The sequence below is a fragment of the Physeter macrocephalus genome, chromosome 3 (genome assembly GCF_002837175.3).
Source record: "Physeter macrocephalus isolate SW-GA chromosome 3, ASM283717v5, whole genome shotgun sequence".
NCBI classification, from domain to species: Eukaryota; Metazoa; Chordata; class Mammalia; order Artiodactyla; family Physeteridae; genus Physeter; species Physeter macrocephalus.
The window spans coordinates 3125433-3147880 of record NC_041216.1 but is presented as its reverse complement, the minus strand read 5'-3'; the positions used below and the strand labels follow the sequence as shown (position 1 = coordinate 3147880).

The 22448-nt window shown below is 39.1% G+C and overlaps 1 protein-coding gene and 1 long non-coding RNA gene across 22 annotated transcripts in view; one reads left to right on the top strand and one right to left on the bottom strand.

Annotated features, from left to right (window-relative positions):
• LOC114485092 (uncharacterized) overlaps positions 1-11372 on the top strand; it is a 33072-nt gene extending 21700 nt beyond the window's left edge. The window contains exon 4 of the long non-coding RNA XR_008616617.1: positions 8847-11372. This is a non-coding gene — a long non-coding RNA (uncharacterized lncRNA). The remainder of the gene's footprint in view (positions 1-8846) is intronic.
• SCMH1 (Scm polycomb group protein homolog 1) overlaps positions 1-22448 on the bottom strand; it is a 207019-nt gene that overhangs the window by 25989 nt on the left and 158582 nt on the right. For 19 of the 21 annotated variants that reach the window (XR_003678541.2, XR_003678540.2, XR_008616609.1 and 16 more), the window contains 2 exons: positions 18941-19173; positions 14972-15098 (listed from right to left, as the gene is read on the bottom strand). The exons of 1 other annotated variant lie outside the window; for it this stretch is intronic. Coding sequence is in view for 17 of the 20 variants with exons in the window: in XM_055082698.1 (XP_054938673.1) it covers positions 14972-15098; positions 18941-19173 (360 nt within the window). In the remaining 3 variants the exon portion in view is untranslated. Of the gene's footprint in view, positions 1-433; positions 812-14971; positions 15099-18940; positions 19174-22448 lie in introns of all 21 variants that reach the window. One more of the 21 variants, XM_055082701.1, reaches the window with a different exon arrangement.

Sequence of the window (22448 nt, the reverse complement as noted above, 5' to 3'; positions counted from 1 at the left end):
GAAAAGAAGATCTAAGCAATTTTCCAGATGTATGTACTTTCATTTTTGGTCCTTGGTTGCCTTACATATTCTTGGTATCTCTTACATGCTCTGTGTATGGAGCTGGGGGCTCTGGCAATATTAGTGCTTGTGTGTGTTTGGCTTTGGACTTAGAGTGGTCAAACCACCAGTCACTTGCCTTGCCTTCCGTTCTGGGCCTTAGAGTCCCTTTGTTATTTTCTACATCAACACTCAGGCTCAAAGAAAGTAGTGAAAATAGAAGAAAACTGGAATAAAGAAAAACATGCAAAGGACCTGAGGGTCCCACCTATGTATTTCTGTTTCAGTAGTTTCTCCTGTCAAGACAGCTGGACACTCTCCTAATTGCAACCTCCCACCTGCCACTGTGCTAGGGCAGAGGCAGGGCGAGCACGGAAGAAAGAGGCAGTCCTACCCAGACTTGCTTCTTGGTCGCCAGAGAGGACCCGCAGCTGCCTGGCCAGCTACGGCATTCCTTCTGCTGACCTGACTTCTAGGCTTCCGCTTGAGTAGGGGGTACTCTGCTTCTTCACACTGTCCTGCCTCACTAACTGAAGGGCAGGAGGGCAAAATGTCTCTTTTGTTATTAAAGGCAAAAAGATAAGAGCAGTAGCTGTGTGGGCTGTGGATGGACTGCTGTCCTCTTTGGGCCTCAGGTTTGCCATCCACAAAATGGAGGGGCCAAGCCAGATGCTGTCGGAGGATTCTTCCACCGTCGTCATTCTAAATCTAAGGGGAAGCAAGATGGAGAGAAGAAAACAAAAAGAGAGAGGCAGGATATGGAAGGTGGCGGCTGAAAAAGAAAGACAGGAAAAAAAAGAAAAGGGTAAACAAGATGCATTGAAATATATATTTAACTCTTTTTTCTCTTAAAACCCACTAAAATGAGCCAGATAACCAGAAAGGAGACAACTTAAAATTCTGGAAGCTGGAAAGCAGAGTGACAAAGTAGCAACTGACTCAGCAGACCCAAGAATGCTGAATCCTTAACCAAGAGTGGGGAATGATGAGAGCCAAGCTGCTCCATCTTATAATTCACAGAAGGCCCAAGAATGGGCAGGGGCCCCTGCAGGTCAGTGTGAAGATAGACTTAATAAAAGAAGAATTGGCTGAAGCCTGTTAAGAAATGGTTAGAATTTCCATGTCATAATATGACTCTTTCATTGAAAACAAAACAAATAAAAACGAGGAACTCAAAGAGAAAAGAGCAATGAAAATAAGTGAAAACATTATGTCTGTGAAAAGACACTTATTAAAAATGTTCATAGCAGGTTAGTCATAATAGCCCCAAACTAGAACCAACCCAAATGTCCATCAACAAGAGAACAGATATACAAATTGTGGTATATTTATTTACTGGAATACCACTTGGCATTAAAAAAGAATGAACTATTGACAGAATACTTCTCAAAACATTATTTTGAGTGAAAGAAACCAAATACAAAATAATGCACACAATCTGATTCCATTTATACATTAATTTCAGGAACAGGAAAATCGAACCTATGGTGACAGAAATCAGAATAAAGGTGAGAGTGAAGACTGACTGTAAGGAGGCATGAGGTAACGTCCAGGGTGGTGGAAATGACTCTTATCTTGACTGGGGCTGTGGCTACATGGCTGCTTACGTTAATTAAAACTCATCGAAGTGTATATTAAGATGTGTACATTTCACTGTATGTAAATTTTACTTAATTAAAGCACATAAAAAGGAAAAAATATAACCAGTTCAGTGATGATTAAAAAAAATTCTATATGGATTAAAAGGGTGAAATACAAAAGCCAAAGGATAAAACCTTCCAAAGACTGTGGTTCCCAGATTCTTTGACATTCCTTCCACTGATCTCTGTGATACCTGACCAATAAACTATGGTGGAAATGACACTGTGCCAGTTTCTGGACCCAGGCCTTAAGAAACTGGCAGTTTCTACTTCTTCTTTCTTGGGATGTTCACTCTTGGAACCCAACTGGCATGTGTGAGGAGGTAAAGCCACACTGTGGCGAGGTCCATATGGAGAGAAACCAACAGCCAGAGCCAACCTGTCAGCCCTGTGGTGGAAGTGGATCCTCCAGTCAGGGTCAAGCCACCACAGCTGATACTGAAGGCAAGAGAGACCAACTGTTGCCACCCAGCACTGCCCACATTGTTGTTTTAAGCCATGAAGTTTCGTAGTGGTTCGTTATGTAGCAAAAGATTACTGGAACAGAATGTGGTATCAGAAACAGGGTGCTACAGTAACAAAAGTCCAACACACATGACATTGGCTTTGGGACTGGGAAGCAGAAAGAAGCATAAAAGGCCACAAAAAGGATGTGAGTGAAGCTGAAAGGGCCTTGAATAGAAGCCTGTAAAAGGTTGGGGTCTAAAGGATTCTGTACTAGTCTATTTTGCACTATCTCTGGCGCTATTAGTCTGAGGTGGCAATGCTTCCACCAGAATGAAACGTGGGGCGTTTTCTATGCATACTATTGAAATTTACTTCATTAGCTAAAAGTCACAATCACAAATCTCTTGAAGATAAGACCTTATCTACTTTGGGCTTCCTGTATAGCTGCTGTGAGACAATGCCCTTAAGATTCGTAAAAATCTTACTGTTTAAGGAAGAGTATCTGTGAGACTTGCCCTTATGATTTTTAGAGGGCCTTTTGGTCTGAAAGAGACTATGAAGCATAAGTCTTAAATCATTCTGACATCTTAACGAAAGATTTTTATTGTCCCATTCTGGATTTGACCCTTTCTTAATTTAGAACTATTTGCCTTCTGGAGAGACTGGAAATGAGAAGCATTTCCAGACTGTGAGTCCTGGACTTTAATTGCTATGTTTTTTTTTAAGCTCATCTCTCTCATCTTACATTTTTATCACAGGCAGTGAGAAGCCAGGTGGCAGTTCATTACTTTGTCTGGAAATCTCCTTATATTTCACTGAGTTCATCAGGTACATTTCCTAGTTCCATGTTACTGCAGGTGACAGTGTTATCAGACTTTCCATCACTACCTAGCAGGTGTCTCCTATCTGCCATCTTCCAATAAGATTTTCCTCACTTTCCTTTAAGCCCTCACTAACAGCCTTCTTAAGACCTTTTAGGCTTCTATTCTCAAGTTTCTAAGAGAATCATTCTGGCAGAAGCACTGCTAGCTCAGATTAAAAGGGACAGAGATGGTACAAAATGGAAAGAATTCTTTGGACCCCCAACTTTTTACAATCAGGAGGAAGACTGAGAAGGCAATCTCAGGTTTCCTATGGAAAAGGAAGGATGATTCAGAGGACAAAACCAAAGAGCCATGGAAACAACTCCCAGAAAGTAGTATTGGATCTAATTAAGGAATTGGCAACATATGCCCAGCTGGATTTCAGAATTTCTATAAACCAGTGACTGCTATGTGCCTCCAGGTTTTTTCCCTTTTGAATGAATGTATCTATAAATTATCCTATGCCTACCCCATCACCGTATGCTGGGTATGTGGGGAGTAGACAACATGTTTCTTTAGGTCACAGGTCTTCGGTCTGAGAAGAACTACACTCAAGGAGCTATATCTGAGAAACTGCACCTGAGAGGTCTCATTTGCACCTGGATCTGACTTAGATGCTGAGATGCCAGATCTGGAGCCCAATGTTGTAAAGGGATGAGACCTTTAATGGGGAATCTTGCAAGGGGAAGAATAAATTTTCCAAGTGGGAAAAATGTAAATAACTTATGTCCAGAAAGTGGACTGAGGTGGTTTTAAAACATGGTCCATAATTCTTTGACCCTCCTCCCAGCAAGATGTGGGGTCTACTCCCCTTCTCTTGAATCTGGGCTCTGTGACCGCTTGATCAATAGAATATGATGGGAATGATGCTCTGTTGATTTGGGGGCTCAAGCCTTAAGAAAATGGTAGCCTCCACTTCCTGTTTCTTGAGACACTTGCTCTTGGAATCCAGTCACCCTGGCATGAGGAAGCCCAAGATACCTTTTGGAGGCATCCGTGCAGAGAAGAACCAACGGCCAGCACCAATTTTGTTAGCCGCATGAATGGATCATCTTGGAAGTGGATCCAACAGCCCCAGTTGAACCACCTCAACTGATGCTATGTGGAAGACAGATGAGCTGCCTCTGCTTTAATTATACAGTCGAATATACTGATATTACCTTTTCCAGGAATATAAAGGTTATATACTTTTTCTAATTTATGCTTATTGTCTTATTTTAAAAATCCTTCCCAATCTTAAGGTCATAAAGATATTTTTGTATATTGTCATGTTTTGGTTTTCTACTGCATCCATGATATCAGAATTAGAGGCTGAAGAAAAGATTCAGAGAAGGGTCCAGCATGGAAGGAACTTGGAAGTAGCCACTTCATCCTGACAACAAGTAAAAAGCTGAACAACCTGAAAAATCAACTATCCTTTTTAGATCCATCAGAGAACTGAGGTCACAGGGCAAACTGCTGCTCCCCACCAAGAGACAGACCGGTGAATACAGAGACTCACAATTTCCTAAAAAGAAACCACCACAGGAACTAGTGCAGAGGTAGGAAAATCTAAACTATAGAATTCCTACTGGAAGCTCAGTGTGAACAAGTCTAAGAGTTAAAAACTCCAGGGGGGATCCACTCATGGGGTGGGGGTGGTCCCACACTTTTGTGAGTTTTACCTCCAGAAGCTCGACCAGGTTCTCACAGTGAATATCGGAGAAAAATCCCCTCATGCTTCCAGCAGGGGGAGGGGGGAAAAGGAGCCATTTAAAAATATGCCAGAGCATTCTGTCCTTCTTAACAAGGCCTACCCTCAGGAGAAATTATTTTACCAGAACTTAATCTGCTGGGATTTGATCAGAGCTTAACCTACCTGGGGGAAGGGAAATAACCAACTGCAGCCCCCTCCAGCCATCCTGCCCCATCTAAGGGGCACGAGGGGGACTAAGAAGCACTGGTAAAGTTCACAGTCCAAGAGCACAGTCTCACCGAAAGACTGAGACCTAATCATAGGACTACAGAATACTTCTCCTCCCCTCATACCTTACCATTATATTACTAAAGGCCTATTTATAAGGTAAACTAAGCGGCAAAAAAATGAAGTTTGAAGAGACAGAGCAAGCATCAGAACTAGACTCAGGCATGGCAGGGATGTTGGAATTATTATTATTATTAAAAATTTTAATTAATTAATTAATTTATGGCTACGTTGGGTCTTCATTGCTGCGCACGGGCTTTCTCTAGTTGCGGCGTGTGGTCTTCTCATTGCGGTGGCTTCTCTTGTTGTGGAGCATGGGCTCTAGGTGCGTGGGCTTTAGTAGTTGTGGCTCTCAGGCTCAGTAGTTGTGGCTCGTGGGCTCTAGAGCGCAGGCTCAGTAATTGTGGCACACGGGCTTAGTTGCTCCATGGCATGCGGGATCTTCCTGGATCAGGGCTCAAACCTGTGTCCCCTGCATTGGCAGGCGGATTCTTAACCACTACGCCACAAGGGAAGTCCCTGGAATTATTAAATGAAAAATTTAAAACAACGATGATTAATATGCTAAGTGTTCTAATAGATAAAGCAGACAGCATGCAAAACAGATGGACAATGTATGCAGAAAGATGGAAATTCTAAGAAAATAAAAAATTAATGCTAGAGATCAAAAACACTGTAACAGAAATGAAGAATGCCTTTGATGGGCTAATTAGTAGACTGGACACAGCCAAGGCAAGAATCACTGAACCTGAGGACATCTCAATAGAAACTTCCAAAACTGAAAAGCAAAGAAAAAAGAAGACTGAAAAGAAAAGGCTCCACCCAGAATAGACTGGGTGTCCAAGAACTGTGGGACAACTACAAAAGGAGTAACATACACATAATGGGAATGCCAGAAGGAGAAGAAAGAAAGGAATAGAAGAAATATTTGAAGCCATAAGGACAGAGAATTTCCCCAAATTAATGTCAGACACCAAAGCACAGATCTAGGAAGGTCAGAGAACACCAAACAGGATAAATGACACACAAAAACTACATCCAGGCATATTACATTCAAAAATGCAGAAAATCAAAGATCAAAAATCTTGAAAGATTTCAGAGGAAAAAAACATCTTACCTATATAGGAGCAACAATAAAAAATTACATCCTTAGAAACCATGTGAGCAAGAAGAGAAGGGAGTGAAATATTTAAAGTGTTGAGAGAAAACACCCACCCACTTAGAATTCTATCCCTCGAAAAATTAAAGTGAAGGAGAAACAAAAACTTTCTCAGGGACTTCCCTGGTGGCACAGTGGTTAAGAATCCGCCTGCCAATGCAGGGGACACGGGTTCAAGCCCTGGTCCGGGAAGATCGCACATGCCACGGAGCAACTAAGCCCGTGTGCCACAACTACTTGAGGCTGCTCTCTAGAGCCCATGAGCCACAACTACTGAGCCCGCGTGCCACAACTACTGAAGCCTGTGCGCCTAGAGCCCATGCTCCGCAACAAGAGAAGCCACCGCAATGAGAAGCCCTCGCAACGCAACGAAGAGTAGCCCCTGCTCACCGCAAATAGAGAAAGCCCGTGCGCGGCAACGAAGACCCAACACAGCCAAAAATAAATAAATAAATAAATTTATAAACAAAACAAAACAAAACAACTTTCTCAGACAAAGAAAAACTGATGGAGTTTGTTGCTTGTAGATCTGCCCTGCAAGAAATGTTAAAGGAATTCCTTAGAGAGAAGGAAAATAACATAGGTCAGAAACTTGGCTCTACACAAAGAAAAGAGCATCAGAGATGGAATAGGTGAAGGCAAAATAAGAACTTTTTTTTTTTTAAGATTTTGTTTTTTGATGTGGACCATCTTTAAAGTTTTTATTGAATTTGTTACCATATTGCTTCTGCTTTATGTTTTGGTTTTTTGGCCACAAGGCATGTGGGATCTTAGCCCCCCAACCAGGGATTGAACCCGCACCCTCTGCATTGGAAGGTGAAGTCTTAACCACTGGACCGCCAGGGAAGTCCCCTCGTTCTTAACTGATCTAACAGATAACAGTTTGTTCAAAATAAAGATAGCAATGATGTATTTGTGTATGCTTATGTATATATATGTACATGCTTATACATACTTATGTCTAAGTGAAATGAATGACAGTAATCATACAAAGGATGGAAAGGAGGAATTAGGATTCTTATTATAACTGTGAAGTGGTATAGTGTTAATTTGAAAACAGACTTGGATTAGTTATAATGTTATTTGCAAACTCAAGGGTAATCATTTAAAAAAGTAAAAAAAAGAAATATAACTGATATGCTAAGAAAGGAGAAAAAGTGGAATCATATAAAATGCTCAGTTAAAACCACAAAAGGCAGAAAAAGAGTGGAAGACAAAAATAGGAACAAATTACAAAGGCAAAAAAATAGAAAACTGTAACGATTATGGTAGATATTTATCCAACTATATCAATAATCATTTTAGATGTCAATGGTCTAAATAAACTAGTTAAAAGAAAGAGATTCCCAAACTGGATCAAAAAACAAGACCCAACTCCTCTATGTTGTTTATAAGAAACCCACTTTAAATATAAAGACACATATAGATTAAAAGTAAAGGGATGGAGAAAGATATGCCATGCTAACACTAATCAAAGGAAAGTGGGAGTAGCTGTATTAATTTCAGACAGAGAAGATTTCAGAGCAAGGAAAGTTATCACAGATAAAGAGGGGCATTACATGATATAAAGGTCAAATATCTAAGAAGACATTCAGTTCTTACTGTGTATGCACCTAACAACAGAGTATCAAAATACAGGAGGCAAAAATTGATAGAACTGCAAGGAGAAACAGGTGAATCCACTATTACAGTTGGACACTTCAACATCCCTCTATCAGAAATGGACAGATTCAGCAGGACACTGTTAAACTCAACAGCACCATCAATAAACTGGATATAATTGATATTAGAGGCTACTTCACCCAACAACAGCAGAACACACATTCTTCTCAAGCTCACATGGAACATACACCAAGACGGACCACATTCTGGGCCATAAAACACACCTTAACAAATTTAAAAGAACAGAAATCATATAATATGTCTGTTCTTAGACCACAATGGAATAAAACCAGAAATCAGTAACAGAAAGATAAGTGAAAAATCCCTAAATACTTGGAGCTTAAACAACACATTTCTAAATAACACATAGGTCAAAGAAGAAATCTCAAGAGAAATTTAAAAATATTTTGAACTAAATGAAAATGAAACTATAACTTATCAAAATTTGTGGGATACAGCCAAAGCAGTGAATAGAGGGAAATTTATAGCATTGAATGCATATGCTATAAAAGAAGAAAGATATAAAGTCAATAATCTAAGCTTCCACTTCAGGAAATTAGAAAAAGAAGAGCAAATTAAATCCAAAGTAAGCATAAGAAAAGAAATAATAAAAATTAGAGCACAAATCAATGAAATTGAAAACAAGAAGTCAACAGAGAAAAATCAAGGAAACCAAAAGCTGCTTCCTTGAAAAGATCAATAAAATTGATAAGCCTTTAGACATGCTAATAAGAAAAAAGAGAGATGACACAAATTACTAATATCAGACATGAAAGAGATGGATCACTACAGGTCCACGGTCATTAAAAGGGTAATATAAGGAATACTATGAATAATTCTATGCTGACAAATTTGATAATCTAGATGAAATGGACCAATTTGGTGAAAGACACAATCTACCAAAACTCACAAAAAAAGAAAAAGACAATCTGAATAGACCTATATTTATTAAAGAAACTGAATCAGTAATTAATCAACTTCCAAAATAGAAAGCATCTGGCTCAGATGGATTCACTAGAATTCTACCAAACATTTAAAAATGCATTTTACCAATTCTCTCTAATCTCTTTCAGAAGACAGAAGCAGAGGGCTTCCCTGGTGGCGCAGTGGTTGAGAATCCGCCTGCCGATGCAGGGGACACGGGTTCATGCCCCGGTCTGGGAAGATCTCACATGCCACAGAGCGGCTGGGCCCGTGAGCCATGGCCGCTGAGCCTGCACGTCCGGAGCCTGTGCTCCGCAAAGGAAGAGGCCACAACAGTGAGAGGCCCGCGTACCGCAAAAAAAAAAAAAAAAAAGAAAACAGAAGCAGAGAAAATACTTCTTAACTCTTTTTATGAGGTCAGCATTACCCTAACACCAAAACCAGACAATGACTACACAAGAAAAGAAAATTACAGACCAATATCTCTCATGAACATACATGCAAAAATCCTTAATAAAATACAAGCAAATTGAATTCAACAATATATAAAAAGAATTATACACTACAACCAAATGGAGTTTAACCCAGGTATGTAAAACTGATTCAACATTTGAAAATCAATGTAATCCATCACATCAACAAACTAAAGAAGAAATATCACATGATATCAACAGATGCAGAAAAAAACATTTGACAGAATCAAAGACCCATTCATGATGGAAACTCTCAGCAAACTAGGAAGAGAGGGAAACTTCCTCAACTTCATAAATAACATCAACAAAAACCCTACAGCTAACATCATACTTAATGGTGAGAAACTAGAAGCTTTCCCACTAAGATCAGGAACAAGGTAAGGATGTTCCCTCTTACCATGAGTTTTCCACATTGTACTAGAAGTCCTAACTAATGTAATAAGACAAGAAAAGGAAATGAAAGGTGTACAGTTTGGGAAAGAAGAAATAAAACTCCCTTTATCTGTAGAAGACATGATTGTCTATGTAGAGAATGCAAAAGCATTGAAAAAAAAATTCCTGGAACTAATAATCAGTTATAGCAAGACTGCAGAGTATAAGGTTAATACACAAAAGTCAATCATTTCATATATAACAGCAATGAATAGGTGGAATATGAAATTAAAAACAATACCATTTACCTTAGCACCTTCAAAAATAAAATACTTAGGTATAAATCTAACAAAATATGTACAAGGTTTATATGAAGAAAACTACAAAACTACAAAACTCTGATAAATGAAATCAAGAAAGAAGTAAATAAATGGAGAGATATCCCCATGTTCATGGATAAGAAAATACTGTCAAGATGTCCACTCTTCCCAACTTGATCTATAGATTCAAGGCAATCCCAATCAAAAACCCAGCAAGTTATTTTGTGGCTATCAACAAACTGATTCTAATGTTTATATGGAGAGGGAAAAACCCTGAAGAGCCAACACAATATTGAAGGGAAAGAACAAAGTTGGAGGACTGACATTACCCAACTTCAAGACAGTACGGTATTGGTAAAAGAACAGACAAATCAATGGAACAGAATAGAGAGCCCAGAAATAGTCCCACACAAATACAGTCAACTGATCTTTGACAAAGGAGCAAAGGCAATACAATGGAGCAAAGACAGTCTTTTCAACAAATGGTACTGAAACAACTGGATAGCCACATGCAAAAAAAGGAACCTAGACATAGACTTTACACCCCTCACAAAAAATAACTCAAAATAGATCACAGACCTAAATGTAAAATTCAAAACTATAAAACTCCTAGAAGATAATATAGGGGAAAACCAAGATGACCTTGGGTATGCCAATGACTTCAGATATAACACCAAAGGCAGGATCCATGAAAGAAATAATTGATAGGCTGGACTCATTAAAATTAAAACCTTCTGCTCTGTGAAAGCCAATGTCAAGAGAGTGAGAAGACAAGATACAGATTGGGAGAAATTATTTGCAAAAGACAGATCTGATAAAGGACTGTTATCCAAATACACAAAGAACTCTTAAAACTCAGCAATAAGAAAACAAACAACCTGATTAAAATATGTGCCAAAGTTGTTAACAGACACCTCACCAAAGAAGATACACAACTGGAAAATAAGTATACGAAAAGATGCTCTACTCTACATGTCATTAGAGATATGCAAATTAAAACAACAGTGAAATACTACTATACACCTATTAGAATGGCTCAAATCCAGAACACTGACACCACCAAACGCTGGAGAGAATGTGGAGCAACAAATGAACGCTCATTCACTGCTGGTTGGAACGCAAAATGATACAGCCACTTTGAAGACAGTTTGACAATTTCTTACATAACCAAATATACTCTTACTATGTGATCCAGAAATCGCATTCCTTGGTATTTACCCAAAGGAAGTGAAAACTTACGTCCACACTAAAACCTGCACATGAATGTTTACAGCAGCGTAATTCATAGTTGCCAAAACTTGGAAACAACCAAGATGTCCTTCAGTAGGTGAACGGATAAATAAACTATTGGTATAGCCAGACAATGATGGTATGTTGTTATTCTGCACTAAAAAAAAAACCAAAACAAAACTATCAGGCCATGAAAAGGCACAGAGGAAATTTAAATGTATATACTAAGTGAAAAGGCCAATCTGAAAAGACTACATACTGAATGATTTCAACTTTATGACATTCTGGAAAAGGCAAAATTATAAAGACAGTAAAAAGGTCAGTGGTTGCCACAGATTAGTGGGGAGGAAAGAATGACTAGGCAGAGCACAAAGGATTTTTAGGGCAGTTAAATTATTTTGTAGGATCCTACCATGGTGGATACCTGTCATTCTATATTTGTCAAAATCCATAGAAAGTATAACACCAAGAGAGAACTCTAAGGTAAACTATGGACCTTGGGTGATAATGATGTGTCAGTGCAGGTTCATCAATTGAAACAAACATACCGCTCTGGTGGGGGATGTTGGTAATGGAGAAGGCCGTGCATGTGTGGGAGCAGGGGGTATACGGGAAAGCTCTGTACCTTCTGTACTTAAAAAAACCCAGTCTAGTAAAAAGTTCAGAAAACAAAAAAGAGTTCTTCACAGCAGATGCAAACATCCAAGAGTGGGTAAGCAGAGTGTAAGTCCTTCCTAAATGTATGTGACCAAATTCCTAAATGTATGTAAAATCCCTTTATGCAGAGCATTTTGCAGGACTGGTTTTCTACCAAATACCCTTTGGAAAATGCCACTAGAGTAATAAATAATGACACTTATACAAGCAAAATGCCAGGAACAAGAAACTCAATTCAAAGTTTAGAGGACAGAGTTGAGGAAAGCTTGAAGAAAGTTGAGCAAAAAGACAAAGGGAATAGGAATAAGAATAAAGAGGGTCAAGAATATAGAGGATGACTTCAGGAGGTTCAACATCTGAATAACATGTATGCCAGGAACAGTGACTAGAGAAAAAGTGGGAGAAAATCACTGATGAATTTAAGAAAGTTTCAAGAAATCAAATAATGGAATAGGCACACTATGTGTCCACATGGTAGGTAAAAATACATCCTAGGTGGGATTTCAGAATAATGGGGATGAAGAGAAGCTTCAAAGGGAATAAACAGGTTTCACACAAAACTAAAGATATAAATTTAAGAAAGATTACATGGGAAAATAAAGATGTGGGAAGGAGCAAACTGGGGATAACACAAAAGAGAGGTGAAGAGGTTGTCAAGGAACTCAGAAGGCTCCAGGAGAGATTTCTTTTAGAGTTTGAAATGGATAGAATATAAAATGTGCTTAAACATAAAGAAAGATGTATATGGCAGTAAGAGAGTTTAAGGTTGAGTTAATAAGTATATAGCAAAATAAACACATAAAGAAATCAAGATTTACTCTAAAACAAAATTTTATACAATAAAGGAAAAGTAATCATAGTACTCTACGGTTCAATTGAGAGTAGCCTATAACAAGTTACAATACAAATTAATGAATTTCAATCTAATCACAGTTATAATATCATAGTATTAAGATAGGGAAGTATGTATGGGTGGGTTACGGGCAAGGAGATGAAGAGTTAAATCCTCGGTTGCCAAAAAAAAAAAAAGAAAAGGAAGAGTTAAAGTGTGTTGTCAGTTGAAAATGCCTCAAGCTAAAAAAAAAAAAAAAAAAAAAAGCAATATAAACATTCCACTTACATATACGTAGATAAATAAAAGAATCAGCTAAATTAAAAGTGACTGCCTTTGGTGAGAAGTAAATGACAGGGGCATAGAGGGGACTGTTCGTCTTGTTTTTGTAATAATTCTTGTAGGCCTATTGTTCCCTTAAACTATTAGCATGTATATAACTGATCAAAATAACTCTTAAAAAGTTTCGTGCAGTTAAAAATAACCCGAAAGATTGGTAATAAAGGATATAGTGTAGCACACAGCTTTCAATCTATGATAGCTTTAAAAAAATTAATTAATTGTTGGCTGCACTGGGTCTTTGTGGCTGCACGTGGGCTTTCTCTAGTTGCGGTGAGCGGGGGCTACTCGTCATTGAAGTGCAAGGGCTTCTCACTGCAGTGGCTTTTCTTGTTGCGGAGCATGGGCTCTAGGCACGCAGGCTCAGTAGTTGTGGCTCATGGGCTCTAGAGCGCAGGCTCAGTAGTTGTGGCACACGGGATTAGATGCTCCGCGGCATGTGGGATCTTCCCGGACCAGGGCTCGAACCCATGTCCCCTGCCTTGGCAGGCAGATTCTTAACCACCGCGCCACCAGGGAAGTCCCTATAATAGCTTTTATTGTTAACATTTGAAGGGTCTATAAAGGTAACTTGGACTAATCGTATCATTGTATAGGTGTGGAAACTGAGGCTCAGAAAAGGAAGTGACATCAAGGTCACACAGAAAGAGCAAAGGTCTAATTGGGATGGTGAAACAGTGATCAGTCAAGACTGCAATAGCCTGGCCAAGAACAGGAAACAGGGATACAAAGTCAAGTTGCCACTTTTCCTAGGCTACGAGATTCAGACCAAGGGAGGGATTGCCAGCTTCGTGACTGCCAGAAGAGACGGTCTACATCATTTAAACCGAATAGTGAGGCACAGTCATGAAGCTCCCACTGCTATGAATCTTCTAGGTTTTGTTAAAAAGGCATCCAGGCACCTAAGTGATATTTAGAAGGATATGGAGTAAACCAAGCAGGTATACAGGCATCTAGGGGGCATGTCATGAGGCTGGAAAATGTAATGAGTATCTTCACCAAGGTGTTCATTTATCTTTACTTCCTCATCCATGGAGCTTAGGGGCAAAGCTCCTAAGCTTTGTTCACTAATCTAATGACACTTTTGGACTAAGCAAACCCAGCAACTAGCCGGGGCTAGATGCATAAGATACATTTGGAGAAATCACATGATAGTACCCTGACTAGAGCTGGACATAAATGCCACCTGCAGGCTCTGTTGTTTTCCAAAGGTTATTTGGGGAGGAAACTATGGCTGGCCTTCCCTTCAAGTGCTAACATTCTAGGATTTGGGTGGAGACAAATTCAACTCCTAAGAAAAAGACTACCCTAACTTCCATGGGGATCACTCCAATTGCTTAGACTTCCCTAAGAAGACAGAGTATCTGCAGAGTAACAAAAGTAAGGTTTCACATATGTATCTTAATTTAGACATAAAAAATGAGTATTGTTCTTTTTAGTTACCCCACAGGGAGGCTGTATATCTATGCTTATCTATTCTAAAGGGGTAGCTCTTTTAGAGTTACCTCCATATATAGTTTACGAAATGGGAACAGATACGCACAACCCAGGTGGTACGCACCCACTTTAGCTACCAGATTTTGCTTTGAATCAAACATGCATTGAAATACTTTCACAGCACCGAGATCTGCCACCATCAATGACGTTAAAAAAAAACAGAGCAATGTCATACATATATGAGTGGTGGCAGAATTATTATAGTGCTGGAAGGGTTCTGGAAGGGATCACTAAAGAGGGAGCACCCCAAACTGGAAAGGATGGGTATAATTACAAACTGGGCCAGGGAGCTCCTGGTGCTGGCCCCATGTCCACCCCACCCCCATGCCCCAGATCTCCACCACTGAGTTCACAGAACATCTACCCAAGTTTCTTTGATTGTTTTGACAGAATGGAGGTTTCTCTGAAGTTATTTCAAAGTTAAAAACATTTTTTTTTAAGATTCTGTTTAGATTTATGAATGGATAGGGGGCTAATTATTGGTGCAGTAAAAGAGAAAGCATAGACGCTGGGGCCTGGGGCTTGTTGCAGCTAATACTGTGATCTGCTCTTACCTGTGGGGGCCTGCATGGCTGAGCTGGGGATGGTGGCAGCATCTTGGGGTACAGTGCTGGTATCCGGTTCAGGGGTGCTGGTTGTTGGTGAGGTGGGTGGTGGGTTCAGCAAAGTCCGAGGTTTCCTCTGTCAAAATGGATGGGGAAAAGTTTCTACCCATGATAGGTAACTTGTCTTCTCATTCCTCTATTCTTAGTACTTAATTCACCCATGAAACTGAAATACATTTGTGGATGGGACTGTTTTAATCTTTATTTTTTTTTAAAGTTGATATATAGTTAATTTACAATGTTGTGTTAGTTTCTGGTGTACAGCAAAGTGATTCAGTTATATATTTATATATATGTATTCTTTTTCAGTTTCTTTTCCATTACAGGTTATTACAAGATATTGAATATAGTTCCCTGTGCTTTACAGTAGGACTTAGTTGTTTACCTATCTTATATATAGTAGCATGTATCTGGTAATCTCAAGCTCCTAATTTACCTCTCCCTGCACTTTGCCCTTTGGTAACCATAAGTTTTTTTTCTATGCCTGTGTGTCTGTTTACTAAAAGTGTTACAAATAAGTTCATTTGCAACACTTTTTCAGATTCCACCTATAAGTGATATCATATGATATATATATTTTCCACACAGCATCTTGCCCAAAGCTGCAAATACAGTAGATGTTTAATAAATATGTATAAGATTCTGGGCTTCTGTACAGCCACAGCTTAATTCATTATCTTTTCTACTGTATTCACTATTATCATCTGAAGTCCAGGTTCTTTATTAGTTAGACAGAAAAAAGCAAAAAAAGGAAAAAAAATGCTGTGGCTTAAGTCTACTTTGACATTAGTTTGTTTCCCTCTGTTGAAAAATGGAAACGTCCCTTCCCCTAACTCCACAAACTACTTTCCCCTGCCTACCTCTTCAGCTTATTACCTGTCATTTCTTATCTTAAACCTTATACTCCAGTAATCTCTAACTATAGTAGTTCTCTCAAAACCTGCAGTTTTACCTGGTCCTTGCCTTTACAATAATAAATCATCCCTTTTGCCTGGAATACCCTTTCTTTCTTTTTTTTTTTTTTAACCTTATAAATATCTGTTTATCCAGGAAGCTTTTCTGGATAAGCTTTACTGTCTCCTTTGTGCTATTTCTGTACTTTGTATTGTTGCATTTATCACAGTGTATTGTCAATATATATTTACATACTGGTGTCCCCTATTAGCCTGGCGCTCCTTGAGGGTCTGATTCTGTTTACCATTCCTACGTGGTACTTGGCATATGATAAGTGTCAATAAATGTCTTTCAATGAAGCATACAGTATAGAATACCAATAATGGGGGAAGTAATAAAAATGATTTGAGAAGAATCTAGTATCTCCTCTATGCTGGTCCAGGCAGTCTCCGGGGGAGAGAGATCTCAGAAGGCTTTTTCCAAGAAACAGATTTCTAAAAGCCTTTCTGAATGCAAGGAAAACATAACCATTTCTGAGATCCAGAAATCCCTTCTTACTGAATGTCACATGTAGGGTCCACTCTGGGAGCTGTATAAACCTGACTGACTTCTAGGATGGCTCTGCTTGTAAAAGCAGTCATGCAAACTCTTACAGAACATTCAAAGCACACACAGGATATGGATGTTTCCTCTCATTTTTTGATATTGCCACAAGTAAAAATCCAAATAAGCAATGAGTCAGGGAAGAAAGGAAATACCAGTTCAACTTCATTGAGTTGGTGGTAGGACTTCATGGGGTCCCTGAAGAAACAAACCTGGTGAGTTAGGTTCCCAAATATTGTAGAAAAAAGCAGAAAGATGTAAAGCTTTATTACTATTTGAGATAGGTGCATTTACATGTATTATATATATCTATTCATATATTAACGCAACTCCATTTTACTGGTGAGAAAACTGGGGCTCATAACCTTACTCAAAGCTTTCCCAAAGTCACACAGGTGGTAACAACTGAAGATGAGATATAAATCTAAGTTTGTCTGGCTTCAAAGCCTATACTCTTGTCACAAGACCACTCTGCTTCAAAAATGAACATGAGGGTTATATCATGGGTTAAGTAAAGGCATATACACTTACAGGAATAGGCAAAAGGACAGGAAAGGGAATTAGGGAGTCAAATGCCATGCCATAAAGTACAGTATTAGATGAGAATTACTGCTATCAAGAGGACTGGAAAGAAAGAGGACTTTGGCTGCTATGGTAGGACTTCCTGAGAAAGCAGAGCTGAGGCAATCAGAGAATCATAGTTCTTAGGTTTTGAAGGATCTTAAAGGTTACTTAATCCAACTATCCATCTAACACTTCTACTTTCCACTCCTTGAAAACATCCCTGTCATCTGGTACCTGATGAAATACCTCTAGTGATAGGAGATCACTACTTGCATTCTGAAATAGATTTCACTGTTCCTTTTATGTTGAGACAAAGCCTGTCTGCTCAGGTTTCTGCTCATTGGTTCTGGTTCTGTCTTTGGAACCTCAGAGACAAGTTTTCTCCGTTTTTAATCTGTCAAGGTGCCTTCACATCGTCAAAAGCATGACTTCCCTGGCCTTGGAATCTTTAGAGCCTTCAGCCTCTCCTCCACAACATGAGAATGAGAAGACCGTAATGGAGACAAAAATGAACCCGTGGGTTTGGGGTTAGTGGTAATAGATCAGGAGCACTGTGTGTTACATAGAAGGATTAGGATGTGACATCAAGAATTCAAAACCAGTAAATAAGAGATAATCTCAATTGGAACATCATCACTAAAATCCATCCATCCATCCATCCATGCATGTATACATCCATCCATCTTGCATATACTGAACATTTCCCAAGAGACTGGGATATAGGGCATTGCAGAAGAAAAAGAGAAAAAGAGAAAAAAAGACTAGATTCCTGACCTTGAAGAGCTTATATTCGAGAAGGACTGAGGTCAGCTGGAGCTAATAAACAAAACAAACCCAACCAACCAACCAAACCTAGGGAGGAACTTATGAAATTGGAATGGAATGCCTAGGGAGAACTGGGTATCATTTCTACACTGGAACTCAGGTAGTCTAGTTTGGGAGGGAGTTGCAGAGAAATTCCCTGATAGTTAAGAAGTGAGTGGAGAAAGAAGATGATGCCAAAGGAAGCCCTAGAGAAGCAGCTGAATAAGTTTCATATCAATGGTTTCCCTAGGGAAGATACGCATGGAGAACTGGTCAGGACTAAAAGGTGATACTTTCAGTAACAGTGCTCAGTGAAGCTTGACCCAGCAGTCTTTTCCTACACCAGAGGTAAGTGTTAACCTCCCTCAGGAAATGTGAGAGAGTGAATATGTGGTAGGGCAGCAGTGACCTTAGAACTAGAAGATCTGGAGACCCATCTCTGTAGCCTTTGCCATTTATTAGCTATGTGACCATAGGGAAGTCATTTCACATCTTTAAGTCTCAATTTACTTGACTATTTAATAACATTAACACTACTCATCTCCAAGGGTTTTGTGAAGATCATGTGATATATAGTGGTGTCAGGTACAGAGCCTGATACTTAGTAAATATTCAATAATTTTCTTTCTTTTTTCTTCTTCTTCTTTTCTTTCTTTCTTTTTTTTTTTAAAAGAAGGTACAGGGACAGAAAAATAAATACATTTACAGAGTCAGTTTTCTCTTTCTGTTCACATACCTGGGCATCCACTCTGGGTAGGTTAAAAACAATTAGGAGCAGGGCCTTCCATCTATGGAAGATATTAGACCAGAATTCCCATGAATGTAACTTTCAAAGTAAAAATTTGTTTCTTATTCATACTATCTTTTCTCTAACATTACCAACTCCCAGGTAAGCAGCTAAAGTAGGGATGACAATAAAGGAGATTCTTCTTAAAAGCATACGCAAAGTGGAGAATAGGGCCAGACACATCCCTTTCTAAGATGGATGGATATGGATGAGTTACCTCTTTATAACCATTTATCCCTTGCTGGCAAACCCACATTTTTACCTACCTTACTGCCAGGTTTGGGACCCCTCTTCTTTGGGAATTTCAAAGGTTCAGCTGACTTGGATGGGGTAGAGATGGGATGGGGAATTAGGGGCTTGGGTGTCCGGCCCCGCTTCTTTCCTGGTTTACGCCCCCTCTGCCCTGGTTGATGCTCCAAGGCAGTTTTGGTGTTGCTGTGGATGCTGGGCTTCTCAGTGTTCGCCTCAGATGCAGGATAGGGATTCTTTGGAATCACAACTGCAAGAAAAAGACTCATTCTAACACCCCCTCTTCCCACTTGCATTCCCATCCCAGCCAGAGGGAAAAAAAGACTTGCTACTTCTGCTTGGATAGTTTTATCCCAGGAAGCTAGTTTCTTGGCATCTGACCTAAATGTTAGAAAATCTCAGAGGAGAAGTGAATTTTGATAGGCCAGAATTGGAAGTTTTAATTATTTCTAGCAGATGCAGAAAAAATTAAACTGTTCTCCCCAAGGCATCTAGTTAAAGCATATAAACACAGGCTCAGAGATGGAATGCATCTTACCTACAATCTCCTCCTGCTAAGAATGAAGATCTGAGGCTCAGAAGAGGAAATGATGCCTTCCCTAGGTTACACAGTGAGTTGGGATAAGGACTTATGTTTTGAAACTGGGCCCTGACAACCAAATCAGGGATTTTCTATATCAATCTACTTAAAGTTTTAGTGTGATTATTGCAGTGAGGAGTAGTGAAACACATGAAAATATATACATCTGATAGCATATTTCCTTACCTTAAAAATCTTTGCTCCATATTACCTTTAAGGTAAAGTCCAAATTCTTTATTCTGATATCCAAAGACTTTTGTGACTCTGCCCCTGCCTTGCTCTCCAGTTATGTCTGATGTCATTTCTTATCACCCGCCCCCATGTTCTAGCTCCTCTGTTTTCTGAGCACCAATTCGTTCATATATGTTGAGTTCTCTATACTTCCTGGTCAGACATACATCAGTACTTAGTTTTCAACACTCAGCTCCAGGGCCACCTCCTTACTGAGGCCTTGTCTGACTATGTCCCAACTCCATTAGTACTCCACTTACTCCAAAATATTCTGTAGACACCTATGTTAGAGTACTTTCGGTTTTACTCCAATCATTCTTCTCCTAAATTGAGAATTTTTCATGGTAAGGGGTATCTAATTCATTCCACAAAGTTATTAAGCACTTACTACAGGCTATGCACTAATCTAAGCACTGGGGTAGAACAGTGAACATAACAGACATAGTTTCCACTCTCATGGAGCTTACCTCCTAGTCGGGGGAGACAGAAAATAGGCAAATAAGTATACAGTATAATGTTAGGTAAGTGCTATGATTAAAACTAAAGCAAGGTAAGGAGACAGAGGGGTGAGGAAAGTCCTCTTTGAGGAGGTGACATTTGCACAGAGCTCCCAAATGAAATAAAGGCAAAGCCTTATGAAGATCTGAGGAAGATCCAAGTAGAGGGTATATGACAAGTGCAAAGACTCTGAGATGGAAACATGTTAATGTGTTTGAGAAATGGAAAGGAGGTCAGTATAGCTGGAATTGAGTGAGCGAAGGGGAGAGTGGTGGGAGATAAGGTTAGAAAGGGAGTAGCAATAAGATTGTGTGGGATTTTGTAGACCATGAAAATGAATCCAAACTTATTTTAAGTCTAAAGGGAAGCCACTGGAGGGTTTTGAGCAGGGTGTGACTGGGTGTACTTAAAAGGAACACTCTGGCTGTTCTGGGAGGGGACAAGAATAGAACTAGGGAGACAAGTTAATAAACTAATTACAGTGGGTAGGTAGAAGATGGTATTTCTTGTGCTTCCAGGTAGGATGTAATAGATCATGACAGTGTAACATTGCTGATGCAACAACTAGAAAAAGTCAGATAAATTATTTTTAAAAGACATTGTATTGTTGTAAAAATCATGAGGATTAGATGAACTGGAATTCCAGACCTGGGTGGAGAGGGTTCCTGAAGTAGCTGACACTTTTCTTTCCTGAGGACATCTGCCAAATTTGGGCATGAATTGACAGTCTGGCTTGGCCTGTGCAGAGGAGCTCCACTGGAGGAAAGAAAAATCAGAGAGGCTCTGTGACAGATTGGAACTTGAGGAGTTCCATCTGTGTGGCCAGTTTTTCCCAAGGGACCTTTGCTGAGTTCTGAGCCTGCACATTGGAGCTGCAAAGCTAGGCTGAGAGCTTCTAAAAAGGCAGAGTAAAAACTGCTATAATCTTGTGATTTCAGGAGAAAAGCTTCCACTAGAAGGAGAAGGTCTACCTCTAGCACAGCTGATCTCCTCTTCAAGATAAATGCCCTATTTTGAAATTGTGAGGACTGAAAGGTCAAAGAACCAAGCCCCAAACCTATCAAGGGTAGGACACTCTCTTGCAGTTTTTCAGGACTATGAAGATGGAGACCCATTAGGTTCTCAGTCGAGAGCCCAAGAGGGCCCAGGTGCAAGGAACAGGGATATGAACCATAGGTACAATTCAGATCTGAACTAGCTCAACCCATGATTAGACTGAGGGGATCAGGCCCTTATCCTATTAGCCTAAAGGAAAGAGGAAAGGAAGAATTCTTTCTGATGGAAAATATTAGCTGGAGTCTCAACAGTTCTTTTATATAAAATATCCAGTGTGCATGCATGCATGTGCGTGTGTGTATGTATATACACATGATATAAAAAGAGGCAGAACAATGTGACTGGTAATCAAGAAAAATACAGACAATAGAAGACTCATGTATGATCCAGATAATGAAACAGACTTTAAGATAACCATAATTAATATGGTTTTAAAAAGTAGAGGAAAAGATGAACAAAATGTAAGAAAAGATAAGTAATACTCACAGAAAACTGGAACCTATATAAAAAATTAAATGGACACACTAGAATAAAAGATACGATATTAAAAATTAAGAACTCATTGGATAGATTTAAGGGCAGACAAGACCCAGCAGAAGAATTACTGAATTTGAAGAAAAATCAATAGAAAACATGCAAAATGAAGCAAAAATATGGAAAAAACAGGTTAGACCATTAGAGACATGTGGACATAGTCAGTAGATCCAAAATATGAGTAACTATAATCCCAGTGAGAGAAGTCAGAGAGAATGAGGTAAAAGCAATATTTGAAGACTAATGAAAAAAGAGCTCAGCAATCCACAAGCAGCAAAAATACAAAAAAAAAAAAAAAATCACAACAACCCAAAATTACCAAAACACATCACTGTTAAATGGCTGAAAATAAAATACATAAAATACAAGTGAAATGAAAGACAAAGATAAATTTTTAAAAGCAGGTAGAGAGAAAAGGATTACTCTTACAGAAGCAATTGACTTTTTAATAGAAACTATGAAAGTAAGAAGCGATAGTTTTAAATGATAGTTTTCAAGGGCTAAAATATATAAATTGCCAACCTAGAGTTCTATGCTCAGTGAAAATATCCTTCAAAAATGAAGGTGAAATAGTATGGAAACAATCTAAGTGTCTATCAACAGATGAATAGATAAAGAAGATGTGG